This window comes from Drosophila santomea, chromosome 2R (assembly GCF_016746245.2).
Source record: "Drosophila santomea strain STO CAGO 1482 chromosome 2R, Prin_Dsan_1.1, whole genome shotgun sequence".
Classification (NCBI taxonomy): domain Eukaryota; kingdom Metazoa; phylum Arthropoda; class Insecta; order Diptera; family Drosophilidae; genus Drosophila; species Drosophila santomea.
In genome coordinates, this window is record NC_053017.2 from 11448529 (window position 1) to 11460645 (window position 12117).

The 12117-nt window shown below is 45.3% G+C and overlaps 3 protein-coding genes and 1 long non-coding RNA gene across 4 annotated transcripts; 2 read left to right on the top strand and 2 right to left on the bottom strand.

Annotated features, from left to right (window-relative positions):
- Nucleotides 1–3454: 3454 nt before the first annotated feature.
- Nucleotides 3455–4463, bottom strand: LOC120445117. Its single transcript, XR_005615721.1, has 4 exons — nucleotides 4326–4463; nucleotides 4112–4264; nucleotides 3714–3751; nucleotides 3455–3641 (listed from the first exon to the last, which is right to left on the bottom strand). It is a non-coding gene; the product is annotated as an uncharacterized LOC120445117 (long non-coding RNA).
- Nucleotides 3506–5616, top strand: LOC120445116 (antigen 5 like allergen Cul n 1). The gene is made up of 4 exons (XM_039625263.2): nucleotides 3506–3646; nucleotides 4138–4287; nucleotides 4351–4595; nucleotides 4655–5616. The coding sequence occupies exons 1-4, from the start codon at nucleotides 3506–3508 to the stop codon at nucleotides 4905–4907; spliced, it is 789 nt and encodes a 262-aa protein (XP_039481197.1). The 3' UTR covers nucleotides 4908–5616.
- A 526-nt stretch (nucleotides 5617–6142) lies between these two features.
- LOC120446037 (antigen 5 like allergen Cul n 1) lies at nucleotides 6143–7060 on the top strand. The gene is made up of 3 exons (XM_039626801.1): nucleotides 6143–6277; nucleotides 6337–6731; nucleotides 6799–7060. The coding sequence occupies exons 1-3, from the start codon at nucleotides 6143–6145 to the stop codon at nucleotides 7058–7060; spliced, it is 792 nt and encodes a 263-aa protein (XP_039482735.1).
- Nucleotides 7061–8458: 1398 nt separating this feature from the next.
- LOC120445357 (protein PTHB1) lies at nucleotides 8459–12052 on the bottom strand. Its single transcript, XM_039625702.1, has 8 exons — nucleotides 11799–12052; nucleotides 11267–11740; nucleotides 11076–11209; nucleotides 10343–11016; nucleotides 9783–10283; nucleotides 9557–9723; nucleotides 9103–9232; nucleotides 8459–9042 (listed from the first exon to the last, which is right to left on the bottom strand). Exons 1-8 carry the CDS (start codon nucleotides 12050–12052, stop codon nucleotides 8503–8505), a joined length of 2874 nt encoding a protein of 957 aa, XP_039481636.1. The 3' UTR covers nucleotides 8459–8502.
- Nucleotides 12053–12117: the final 65 nt, after the last annotated feature.

Here is a 12117-nt window from a genome sequence, read left to right on the forward strand (position 1 = left end):
CCTGATTGATGTCCGTCCAATGGCCAGCTATTTCTGCAGAAATCTCTGTGCACCTAAACTCGATCTTGGAGCACGATGACATCTGCCTGCCCGGATCGCCTTTGAGCATTTCCGCGTGTCGCTCCTCTGGAGACGCCGGCGACACGTGCTCGCTCCTTATCGGGCGCTAACCTGTCCATATCGGACCAGCTGCCACATAGTCACATAGCCACCTATTCCACTGGGCATCCGCCGATCTGCCGTCGGCCATTCCACAGCCACGATGATGGTGTGGCGCCATGGCGTGAGCCAAATTTGGCATTCGGTGAAATGCTGCTCTTCAGTCGGACGAGTGGCGTTTGCTGCATTCCCCAAGCGGCGGCATTAGACGACGGACCCGTGTTCATAAGTCATAATTTGAGGCCCCATCCCCTCGCGCTGTTAGCCACTTAAAATCCACAATTTATCAATTTCACTGGCAGCACTCGTTGCGATGGGACGATGAGATGTCCGGCGATAAGGCACTGCGAGCAAGGACAATTGAAGCTTTGTTACACAAGCGAAAAAAACCATATATGCTAACCATCTTAGGAAACTATAAATAAGGTAGATATTATTTAGTTACAAAAAATTCGGTTTATTCGGTTTTTTTCAATTGGGAGGAACATTGAGTAATGATGCTCAGTTAGTTTTTCTCTGTGTGCAGTCAGCAGCCAAGGATGTGATTCCAAAGTGTGCATAAGCGAGTGGAAACGCATGAATCACCCGACGGATGCGTGGGAGCATCCATTGTCATCGGTTTTGGCCATTAGCGCATACATCCATATGTCAGCGGCTTCCATGGAAGACCAGTGCCACCCACGCACAACTGACCCAAGGCCTGCACTTCGTATTTTAAGATTGAATGGGTGGGTCCTTGTCCACTGGCAGCGGGAGGAGCAAGCAGATGCCATTTCCGGATGTGGGAAACCAAAGCTGTTGACAGAACTGGACAAATGAAGCATTATTTATGTTATTGATACGGCGGCGGAGAGAGTGAGATATATTATCTGGGTGGGCCAAGAATTTGTAGCATACTCTTTGGCGTTGACCTAAATGACCCGCAAACGGGGTGGCCATTCAAAGCGATTCACCAGCGAAATGGGTAGAGAAATATAATATTGACATATAATATTCACAGAAAAAACCAAAACTATGACTAGAGAACTGGAATGAACTGCAAGGAACTTCATATCAATTAATTTAAGAAAATTAAATAATAATATTAAATTTCAAACTAAATAAATGTTTGGCATATCTCAAAGTTTTGTTGATCGCTTGAAATGCTTTTGTTTGCGATTTTCTTCTATAATGAAACACAATGTTGTTTTCCATTTGACACGCTCCAAATGATTTCTTCGAATTGAGTTTATTAGCAAGTAATTTAAAGTGTGGATTAGTCTTCTATTTCGACACGCTCCATATGAATATAATGACTTAACTCGCAAATTACCGTTTTATGCCTAGAGTTATGCCCACTCCGCTGCTAGCATGCTGATTAAGACGTCTTGGCAACACCTAATTGCAGTTAACAAGCTGTGCAAATTAGTTATCAAGTGCTGACACCTCCCCCACCCAAATCCTCACCCACTCAGCTGTCAATCAGCGTCGAGTGGGTAATTAAAAAACAAATGCCTGGGAAGATTAGTCGGGCTTACACGAGATGAATGTCTGAATGAATTGTGACTTAATGGTCCATCTAGCACACTGTGTCTCCCTCTCGCCGATTCTAATGGGTTTTGACTATTTAAATTGGCAATCAAGTATTCAGCGTTGGCTTAAATGGCGATGGCGTGTGTCAGAATGGGAAAGCAAACCCACAAGAATCGAAGCAATTAATTAAGTGCCTAGTTATGGGCCATTTGAATAATTATGCTCGAGGAGTGCGTACTCAGGACTTTCTAGAACAAGTTCAGACTTTCCTCCCCACTCCGTGCGATTCACGCAGTGATTGGCTTTAGCACTTCGACAGACAGAAAGGCGTCGAGAGCCACTTTTGGCGTTTATTATTTATATTTTTTGCATCGGCTTTGGACAGCCGAAACTGGTTGGCATCCATCAGATTTGGTTACCTTTTTTGGCACATGCCGGGCTGGGACAATGCGGATTATTGTATTATTAATTGTATTAAATGATTTCGCTTGTTCTCCGAGTTACTTGTAGCAATTTATTTGTTCCCAAGCCCCATCGCAATCAGTTGTAATTATGCAAAATTTACTCGACTCTGGTGTTTTGCTCATGACGGAAGTTGATGCAGTGCCATCGGTATTGAGTATTAATTGCCATTATCTAATCCTGTAATCTGCCCCGATCGGGGGAATCAGGGGACATAATGGCGCAGCGATCTTTGATGCCTGACTTCAGTGGTGGGAACCAAGATTGCCGCATCCCAATAACCTGGTAGCCACATCTATTGATTAAAAAAATGCATGTTGAATATTGAGCAGATACTGTTAAAAAATGTTGCCAGTACCATGTAGCTCAGAACATTAGAGGTTCTCGCATCTTAAACCTTTCCACATGCTACAAGCCATCAATTAGCAGCACACATGCTCACCTTTCTTCTCGAATTTCTCCGCCATAAATCTGTGGAAATCAGCTTAAATCACGCGTCGGTCTTAAGTGCCGCCTTATCGGGCATAATCGCCGTTGAAATTTGCATACTGAGGCCACTAAATTTAGCCTAATGGGTTCTAGACTGATGGACTGATGGGCGCAGCCAGCTCCGGTACTGTTCGGATATATGTGTCAATAAAAGTCGGACAATTAATTGCACCGCGATTCCCAAGCTTTGGTAGCTGAATAGCTGGATCAATATAAATATAGTTGGATCAGATATATACATACATTTGTATATAGACCGCTTAACGATCGAATTAACATCAAACGCGCACATTTTATGGGCTGTCAACCAAATGCTGCTCACATAGATCGGTCGATAGCTCCTAACTCGTGGCAACCATGAACCCCTATAGACTCTCTCCTAATTTTTTTTATTTTATTTGTCTAATTTTGCACAATTTTAGAATCACGATTGTAGAAACTCAAGCCGAAGCGGGATGAAATGGAACCGAAAGACTGAGACCGGGAATAAACACTCATCCTCCGCTCGACTGGCCCTCAAATTAATATTTATATTTATTATCATTATTTTGTGCAAACTTGTTCTTGGCCATTTCGTTTCGTTTCGTTTCGAAACGTGTTAGAAAGGCTTGGTCTGTCCAAGTCGGGCTTTGCGAAATGGCATTAGAATCGGCCGGAGAGAGATAGTATGTATATTAAAAGTCGGCTAGCACCCGAGCACTCTTGCTTAGTTTAAGACTTAGTCCCCGATCGCAGTTCTGTGATCATTCAAACGGAAACATCCAATAAAGACGGCCACGGTTTTGGCCACAATCTGATTGAAAGTGCCCAATTTTGAGTGACAGCAGGAGCATTCCCATTTAGTTTCTAATTTTATTTAATTCTTAAAAGTGAGCTTGTAAATATGACGCCTTTGATTCGTGGAAGTGTCTTCCTGGCTGTATTACAGCTGATTTTCCAGTTGGTCCTGGCAACGGATTATTCCTGGTGTAATCCAGAGTTATGCGGCAATGGTGTGAAACATATCGCGTGCCGAAATACTGGAGTAAGTGCGGGCAAATAAATTATTAATAAATGAAAGGTTATAAAAATTAACAGTCAAAAAGTTATACCTTGAGTAATGATCACATGCGAGTAAGAGATAAAATTGCTGTAAAAAAACGGCGAAATTAAAATATATATTATATAGTTGAACGTATCTGGTCGGTTAATTTATTTATATTTAAATTTAATCGCCCCTGATCTTTAATCAAATGGCGTAATCTTGTTTCAAGGGGATTCGATTCAAATTCAAATGGATATCATAATTAGAGATCGTAAATTTGATTGTGCCACAAGTCTTGCGAATTTCTACAATAATACTGTCCAAAGTTTTTTATTTTTTGCACTAATCAAGACATAGTTTGTGATACGGGAATTTTTCGAAGATAACAAAATTTAAATAAATGATTAAAACTCCAAATTTATAGTCTGAAAGAGATTTATTGGCCCCGAGTTTTTTATTACTTACAAGATACGTTTGCTTTCTTCCCATAGAATTTCCACAGACGCTGCCAGCCAGATGCAGTCCAAGTGGATGTGAGTCGGCACAAGGCGGATTTCCTGCATGGTCACAACAAGAGAAGAAACTTCCTGGCTCTCGGAAGAGTACCAGGCTATTATCCTGCCGCCCGAATGGCCACAATGGTAGATGCTCAGTCAGGCAAATGTGTTATGGCACTAACCTCTAATATCCCATATCATCCTTAGGTGTGGGACGACGAGCTGCAGTACCTCTCCATGCTGAACACCCGCACCTGTAAGCTGGACCACGACGATTGCCACAACACCTTTCGTTATGCCAACTCGGGTCAGAATCTGTGCGCCGTGTGGCGTCCAAGAAGTCCCTATGTGAATGTGACCAGTTTGGTGGATGAGTGTCTGGGTCTGTGGTTCAACGAATTCGATCTGATAGACAGCAGCTTCATCGACTCCTTCAAAGTCACCCCAATATTGTGAGTGAAAAGGGCAATGTCCGAGATGTTCTGGGAACTAACGATATTCCTTGAATCAGTGAGGACTATGGCCACTTTGCCGAGATGAGTGTGGACAAGAACTTCGCGGTGGGGTGCTCCATCATGAGATTCACACGGCCCGACTATCCATCCGTGTATATCTACAACTTCATCTGCAACTATGCTTCACTCTACGCCCTGGGAGCACCAGTTTATGAGACTGGACGTGCAGGCTCTCATTGCACCACGGGCAGGAGCCCCTTCTATCCGGGATTATGTTCCACCCGCGAGGTGTACGATCCCAATTGGTAATAGTTCTCCACAAAAAGAGGGATTCCCTCCACTCAGGTACAACTGCCAAGAGTATTTAGTAGCCCGTAGCTTTAGATCGAATACAAGCCAATAAATGATCGCATCGATTCCAGTCAGTTTGCATAATTTATTTAAATGCGGCGTCATCATCGGGAGGGAGTCCGCCACCGCTGACTTCTGACCCGGCTGGCATTGCATAATCCCAGTTGAGTTATAAACCCACAGGTTGTGCTGTAAGCCAACGGAGCTCGACCAAAATAAACAATGCGAATCGCTAAGAAAGCCAGTCCTACTCTTTTCAGACTGGTTTGGCGCACAGAACTTTCATTTGTTATTGGCCAACAACTCATAACGATGTGCCTGAGCATATGCAAATGACAACATTTTTATTTGATTTGTGCGCAGAAGTTATTGATTTCTCCATTGTGATGTGAGAACCTGTCCGGTGATCTTTGAAAACCTAGCTTAGCTCGTGCAGCGACAAACAAACAAGAATATTGCCATTTAATAATACCCGATTATCTAAACTCACCAATTGGGTCAATGTCAATGTGAACTACTGGAAACTGCAGAGTGACAAAGTCACTGAACTGCCAGAAACACCCACGCTATCAATCTTTAAACGGGTGCTCCACTTTCAGATATCTTTTGTATTAAATAATAGAACGCTTGGTTGCAATATGTGGTTTAAATGTTCGGCAGACTGAGCTGAAAATGGCACCTCTAACCAGTCTAATGGATGCTCAAACCTTAACTAAATGCCTCGAGTTAGCTTTCTCTGGCTTGAACTTGACTCGGGGATTAACGATCTACTTAAATATTCTATATTTAAGTTGCGGAGCTGGGGAGCCAGGAAAGTGGAGAGTCTTCCCAGCCGGCAACGCAGGGGTTTATTGCTCGAGCTTTTCTAGAAGTCGTGCACTTTGAAGTTTTCGGTGTGAACGCTCTTTGGATGTGAAATCCGAAACAGAGACAAAGACAAAGACAACGGCCCCCGAAAATGGAAATGATTCATAAAACGTCGCTTGACCTGTCTCAAGCTGCGGTTTCGTTTTCGGACTGAGATCGGGATCGGGATTGGAAACGAAATCGGGATTGGTATCGGGATCGGGATCGGAATCGGCAAACACCCGCCGAAATTAAACAGCTGCAAATCAAAATTTCGTTATAAATATCGCCTTGCCGGTGGTCAGGACTTACATTACCATTTGAGCCCTAAGTGAGATTCAGTGAACATGAAGTACGGTAGATTCCAAACGATCAGTTGCCTCTTGATCATCCTGGGGATGGCCAGTGCGCAACCTTTGTCCTGGTGTGATCCGGATTTGTGTCCTGAAAACACGGTGCACATAGCGTGTAACAACGATGGCGTAAGATACTTTCATACCTCAGCACATAAAAACAGCTTAAAACAGTTTGCATCCCATAGAATTTTCATGAGACCTGCTCCCCAGATGCCACTATAGTGGACCTGAAACCCTATCGCAGACTGATCGTGGATGAGCACAACAAGAGAAGGAACTACATTGCCTCTGGATCGTTGCCCGGATACTATCCGGCCACCCGCATGGCCACCATGGTGTGGGATGAGGAGCTGGAGTACCTGGCCACGTTGAACCTGAAAACCTGTTACCTGGAGCACGATGAATGCCACAACAGCTACCGCTTCCGGAATCTGGGTCAGAATCTCTGTGGGGTCGATCGTCGGAGGAACTGGGACTTGAACGTGACCAATCTGGTGGAGCAGTCGATGGGCTTGTGGTTTGGAGAGCACAAACTCATCGACAGCAGTTACATTACCGATTTTAAGCTCACCAAAAACCTGTAAGTGATCGATGCTCCCACTCATCCACTGACCTAGCCCACTAACATACTTCTTTCATTTCTTCAGCGAAAAGTATGGACACTTTGTGGAAACAGTGCTGGACAGGAACACCCATGTGGGCTGTGCCATGATGCGCTTCACCAATCCACAGTACCCCTTCCTCTACATCTACAACACCGCCTGCAACTATGCCAGTGTCTATGCCATCGGAGTTCCTGTCTACAATGCCGGAAAGCCCGCCTCTGAATGCCGGACGGGCAGTAATCCGGACTATCCCGCCCTCTGTTCCACCAAGGAGCAATACAATCCCAATCACAATTTGTTTTAGCTAATCAACCAAATGATAAATGCACAACCAAAATACACATTAGTTAATGAACCTAATCAAAACTGCCTGATTGTTATTGCTTTTCTGACAATTGCACTAACTGATTGATACGTCATGTTTTGTTTATCGTCGTTCCGGCTGCTAAATTTGGCTTGTTGCTAATTACCAATTCAGCGGGCACTCAATTATTAATGTTAACGGAAACAATCGAAAGCGGTTCTCGGACACTGGGATTTGGGCACCAAATATTTGGAAACAAATGTTAGCCCTTTAAAAACTTGTTAGCCAGGCGTATACGCCATTCAAAATTCAGATTTAAGGTATTGAGTTGTTATTGATTTACTTTTTTTAACTAATCATAAAATTTTGTATGTATTTTGTGAGTTATCAGTATGCACTGGAATCACTTAAAAAAATTCCTTAAAAAAATTAGTTGTAGAAACGATTCGCTTTCAACCCAAGGTGCATTCAGGTTTTTTCACGGCTTACTGCATGTGACTGACCTATCCTGCACTCATTATTTCCGAAAACATGATGTCCCATCATCGAAGTGCAAATTAATTGTTAATTGCTCGAGATCACATTAAAAAGCAGTTAATTCATCAATGAGCCAGCTGCATTCCCCCCATGAAAAACGAGCGAATCGCACAAACAATGTGCTCAATGCACCCGATGACGGAGTCAGCTTCAGTTCCAATCTTGGTAACAAACACGCGACCAGTCCTAAAGGAGAGACCTGACATTCCAGCCGTCTTTTGTGGCCAATTTACGGTCCAGCAACTGGAGCTGTAGCCTAGATCAGACAGTAACTCCTATAACTCAGCTCGCCATGTGTGGGATTTCACGTGGAGCAAGCAAGGGTTCACAGCATCTGTCCCAGCTGGAGTTGCACACAAAAAAATTGAGTTAAAGCTGGAAGTTTATAATAAATTAACCTAGTGTTCATATTAATTGGTTAATGGTTGGTAAGAAAAAATGACAAAAAAAAAAAGAAGGTTTATGGTGTAATAAGTATTTTGGCACTAAGAAATATTTCTGCTCTTTTTGTTTCAGTGCACAGCTTCCTTGGTACTCTGCCCACTGTCGACTGGTGTACAGTGAAGCCTCTGGCGCGACTTTTATCTTCCTTTATCTGCGACTATGCGTCAAACACGAGTCCGTCCTGTGCATCCTATTCACACAAATCTCCGCACTCCCACAGACCCTGGATCTGGTTAGGGGTCTGAATATGAATTCGTATCTGGATGGCGGGCTGTCGTTGCTGGTTATGCAAATTCCGATTACGAAGCTTTATCGCCGCCAGAATCTCAGATCTCGGGTCCAGCAGCTGTCGCTGTTGTCATCCTGTCAAGTTGAGAGCGAGCCAATAAAGATCTCGGTTTTGACAGTTTGCACGTTTATTGAGACAGAATCCCCCAAACCCTATCCCAATGCCACTAAGCCTACCACCAGATGCCCAGGTCGCTGAATAGCTCCTCGGTGGTGGGCAGCTCAAAGTCCTCGTTCACCCACTCAGATCGCTTCTTGTTGTTTGGGTTCTTCTGATCGGTGGCTCCATACTCCTTGCGATAGCCCACATCCTCGCGAAGATCCTCCTCGTCGTACTCCTCATCGTCTTCCACAGCCTCCAGGGAGCTGCTCATATTGCTCTTTCGCTTCGGTGGCACCAGTGGCAAGCCCTTCTCGCCCAGCATGCGCTGCATATTCCCGATTTCATCCACTTGCTGAATTGGCGGTGGCTTCTCCTCCGTGGAAGGTTCCTCCTTGCCTTTTTCAATGTTAACTGCCACTGGGGAAGCGGCTAATCTCACAATCCTGTCGAAAAGTGTGGCAAAGTGTCGTCTAAAGCGGCTGTAATCAAAACTATCCTTGGTTCCTGCGTTGGCATCCAGTAATCCATGTGTGGATGAGGATTTTGAGCGGGTTAGCGGCCCAAAATGATGCAGCATATCAATGCCGGGCGCCATCGACTCCTCCCAACTCTGTTATAATTACCTTCAATATTATTCTAAATTTTCACATTTAACTTTTCTATCACTTGCCAGTTCAGTCCAGTCCTCGATGGGCACACTCAGCACTGAGCTTACCACATTGACAACGCGTTCCTCCAGGTTCAAGGCATGAATAATCCATTTGGCTAATGCTACGGCGCAGTTCAGGTCGCAGCGCTGTCTGAAATCGATAAAAATGATTAGTTAGATATACATCAGCAATGGGGACCTAGGCTACCGTGTACAACTAATGACGTGTAGTACTTAAATAAACAAGTTCTATTTACCAACATTTAAACCTAAAAATTGTATTTGCCTATTTCCGCACTTTTTATAAATAGTACACCTAGTATACTAATAATAAAAGTTTACCATAGAATGGATATACTTTTCAATCCATTAGTAATTACTAGGTATAGGCATGACAATTATTTAAGTGGGTGAGCGAGGAGGTGGCTTGGTTAAAATAAAAATATCCAAATGGGTTTTAATTGTCGACCCCTACTTGCGTTCATCCCTCCTAATCTCCACTAGTTTATCGCCCTCCAGGATTAGCTGGTCGTAGTTGGACTCGATTTGCATGGTGAGAGCCTCCTTGGGCTCACTCTCTGATTGCTCCTGCAACTGACGCTGCAGGGTCTTAAACTGCTGCCACAGGTCCTCCAGCTGGTCCTGTGGATGAAACAAAGGGGAAATTACAAAACAAAGTACAAATTACAGGACGAACCCACCGTTTGCTTCCGTATACTCTGCTGGGTTTCATGGTGGACGTCAATCCGATGGAGGATTGGCTGGGTGGGTAAAAAAGGAGCCGCCATAAGGCGTTCAACGCTGCGGTTGAGCACTCCGCGCTTCGGCTTCTTCCTGTCCATTTTGATCAGGCCCGCTGAGTTGTCCAGCTGGAGAGTTCTCTCCACAATCCGCTCCAGGATCATGGCGAAGGTCTCCACATAGTCGGACTGTATGCGAAAGCGATTCGAGTTTTTGGCGGCCACTACGGTGATTACTTCACTCTGCTTCTCAAGTCCTGGACAAAGTAATTGGAGTCCCAGAGCATGGCTATCGCTCTGCTCCTCCAGGAACTCCCCGAAGAAGGTGGCCAGCTTGGGGCTCACATGCCGACTGGTGGTGCTGTACGTCAGCTTGATTCCAGCCGCCTTTTGCGGCTGACAAGTGCGATAGAACATGGACAGCGGAAGGTTGGCGCTTTGCTGGATGACCCGCGGAATACCCTAATAGTAATTCAAGATCTGTTGAGTACTCTTAATTTATATGAAATCCTTTCACTCACCCTGGTACTTAAAAATGATGCCACCACTTCCACCTTGGTGCTATACATATGTAACAACTCCGCAGTGTAAAAGTCCAGCTTAAATTCCTTGCTTGTGCCTGCAGGTACATTCACAAAGCTCACTGTATCCTGACTGCAACGTACTCCATCTGGTGTCTGAAACACCAGCTGCAACTCAGCGAGCTCAGCCTTGATCTTGCAGCGCAGCAAGCCCTTGGCCGAAGGCAATTCCTTGACAGCCACATCCGCTGGCACGTCCAAGAGGAGAGTGTCCAGATCATCGTTCGTCTCCTGCTCGATGGTGAAACTTAGTCGCACTTGATCCGCCGCCTGTTGGTTAAGCGCATCCATGTCCCGCACGTCCACTGCTTCCTTGATCTCGTCCTCCAGCTTCTGAAGCTCCTTGTGGGCCTGGGCGAAACTTAGCTCCTCCATGTTTAGGGGCTGCACCTGGAACTGAAAGGGATCAGCGCCAAGGTAGCCCACATCGAGCTGACCCCTCGCGCCTAATGTAACGATTGCACCAGCAAGATTTTGGACATTCGAACGCTGTATGGCCACCGGAGCGGGTGATTGATTTGGCCACTGTGCTGCCCAAATGATGTTGGCCTCTTCGTACAGATGCAACTTGGAGGAGTCCGAAATTATGGCGCTGATTAGACGGGCCCCAGGCTCTAGTAATGTACATCCTATTGAAGATTATATTTCAGATAAAGTAGGAGAAGAATCTCACCCCAGTAGTAGCCAACCACAAAACTGGTAAAACATTTTGGAGCGTAGTCCAGCTTGAGCATAAAGTTGAACTTTCCATTGTCATCCAAGGAGATGAAGTTTCGTTCGCCCAAAATCATTATGTACGAACAGTTCCTAGGTTGTACAAAACATTAAAAGTGAAGGAGAGCTATTTCGAAATCCGATTCTTACTCTTTTACTTGCACCACCCGCATATCAACAATGCCTTCGCCAACGCCCTGCGACCAGGTTGGCTGATAGCTGCTCTTGGTGACCAGCGAGTGGGACAGATCCTGATAGCTAAAGCATTGCAGATCCCACGTGGCACTGAACCGAAAGAAGCTATCGGTTCTCTCGCAATAGGCCACCGGAGCGGGAAGAGCCCGGTGCCCTGGGAATCGGCACTCGTACGATATGCCATCCTGCTCAAAAAAGGTCAATGTGCCATCCAGATGCACCACGCAGAAAAACTCCCGTCCCTTCACCTGGCCAAAATGACCTTGGCACAGTCCAAACGAGACGCGCTGGAACTTGTGCTCCGCCTGCACCTGCAGACGCAACTGGGTCCCATGCTCCGCCAATCCTCCGATGGCCACAACATTGTAAATGACAATGGCGTTCGGCAGGAGCACGCCCAATTGATTGGCGTTCTCATTGCGAACATTTCTGCGAATGAGGTTCAGTTGTTGTGGAAACACTTGGCTACATATTCTGATAAGCTCACCCACTAAACTTGCCAGCATATAGACCAATAATGGGAGCCTCCATTTGGCTCTCCAAAAGAAGGTCGGTGGCATCGTAACCCCTGCTGTGTGGATAGTAGATACTCAGCTGACCCGTCTGGGAGCCCACAATAATGTAGTCCTTTTCTTGAGTCTCCAAGCCAAAGCGAGCGCACAGCAAGCTAGCCACATCGTATTCCTCTCCAGGATCGGAACACTGGGCAGACCACCAGCTGCAGACATTGAACAGCGACATGTTGCAACTGATTGCCGGAACCAATCGACTTTAATTCTGAGTTGGTTCACATTGTTGTGGTCGAA

Coding starts and splice junctions, on each gene's coding strand:
- LOC120445116 (XM_039625263.2), top strand. CDS start 3,506: ATGACGCCTTTGATTCGTGGAAGTGTCTTCCTGGCTGTATTACAGCTG. Junction 3,647..4,137: donor TCGCGTGCCGAAATACTGGA/GTAAGTGCGGGC, acceptor TTCTTCCCATAG/AATTTCCACAGACGCTGCCA. Junction 4,288..4,350: donor CCGCCCGAATGGCCACAATG/GTAGATGCTCAG, acceptor TATCATCCTTAG/GTGTGGGACGACGAGCTGCA.
- LOC120446037 (XM_039626801.1), top strand. CDS start 6,143: ATGAAGTACGGTAGATTCCAAACGATCAGTTGCCTCTTGATCATCCTG. Junction 6,278..6,336: donor TAGCGTGTAACAACGATGGC/GTAAGATACTTT, acceptor TGCATCCCATAG/AATTTTCATGAGACCTGCTC. Junction 6,732..6,798: donor TTTAAGCTCACCAAAAACCT/GTAAGTGATCGA, acceptor TCATTTCTTCAG/CGAAAAGTATGGACACTTTG.
- LOC120445357 (XM_039625702.1), bottom strand. CDS start 12,052: ATGTCGCTGTTCAATGTCTGCAGCTGGTGGTCTGCCCAGTGTTCCGAT. Junction 11,017..11,075: donor TGTGGTTGGCTACTACTGGG/GTGAGATTCTTC, acceptor GTACATTACTAG/AGCCTGGGGCCCGTCTAATC. Junction 9,043..9,102: donor TCGAGGACTGGACTGAACTG/GCAAGTGATAGA, acceptor TAATTATAACAG/AGTTGGGAGGAGTCGATGGC.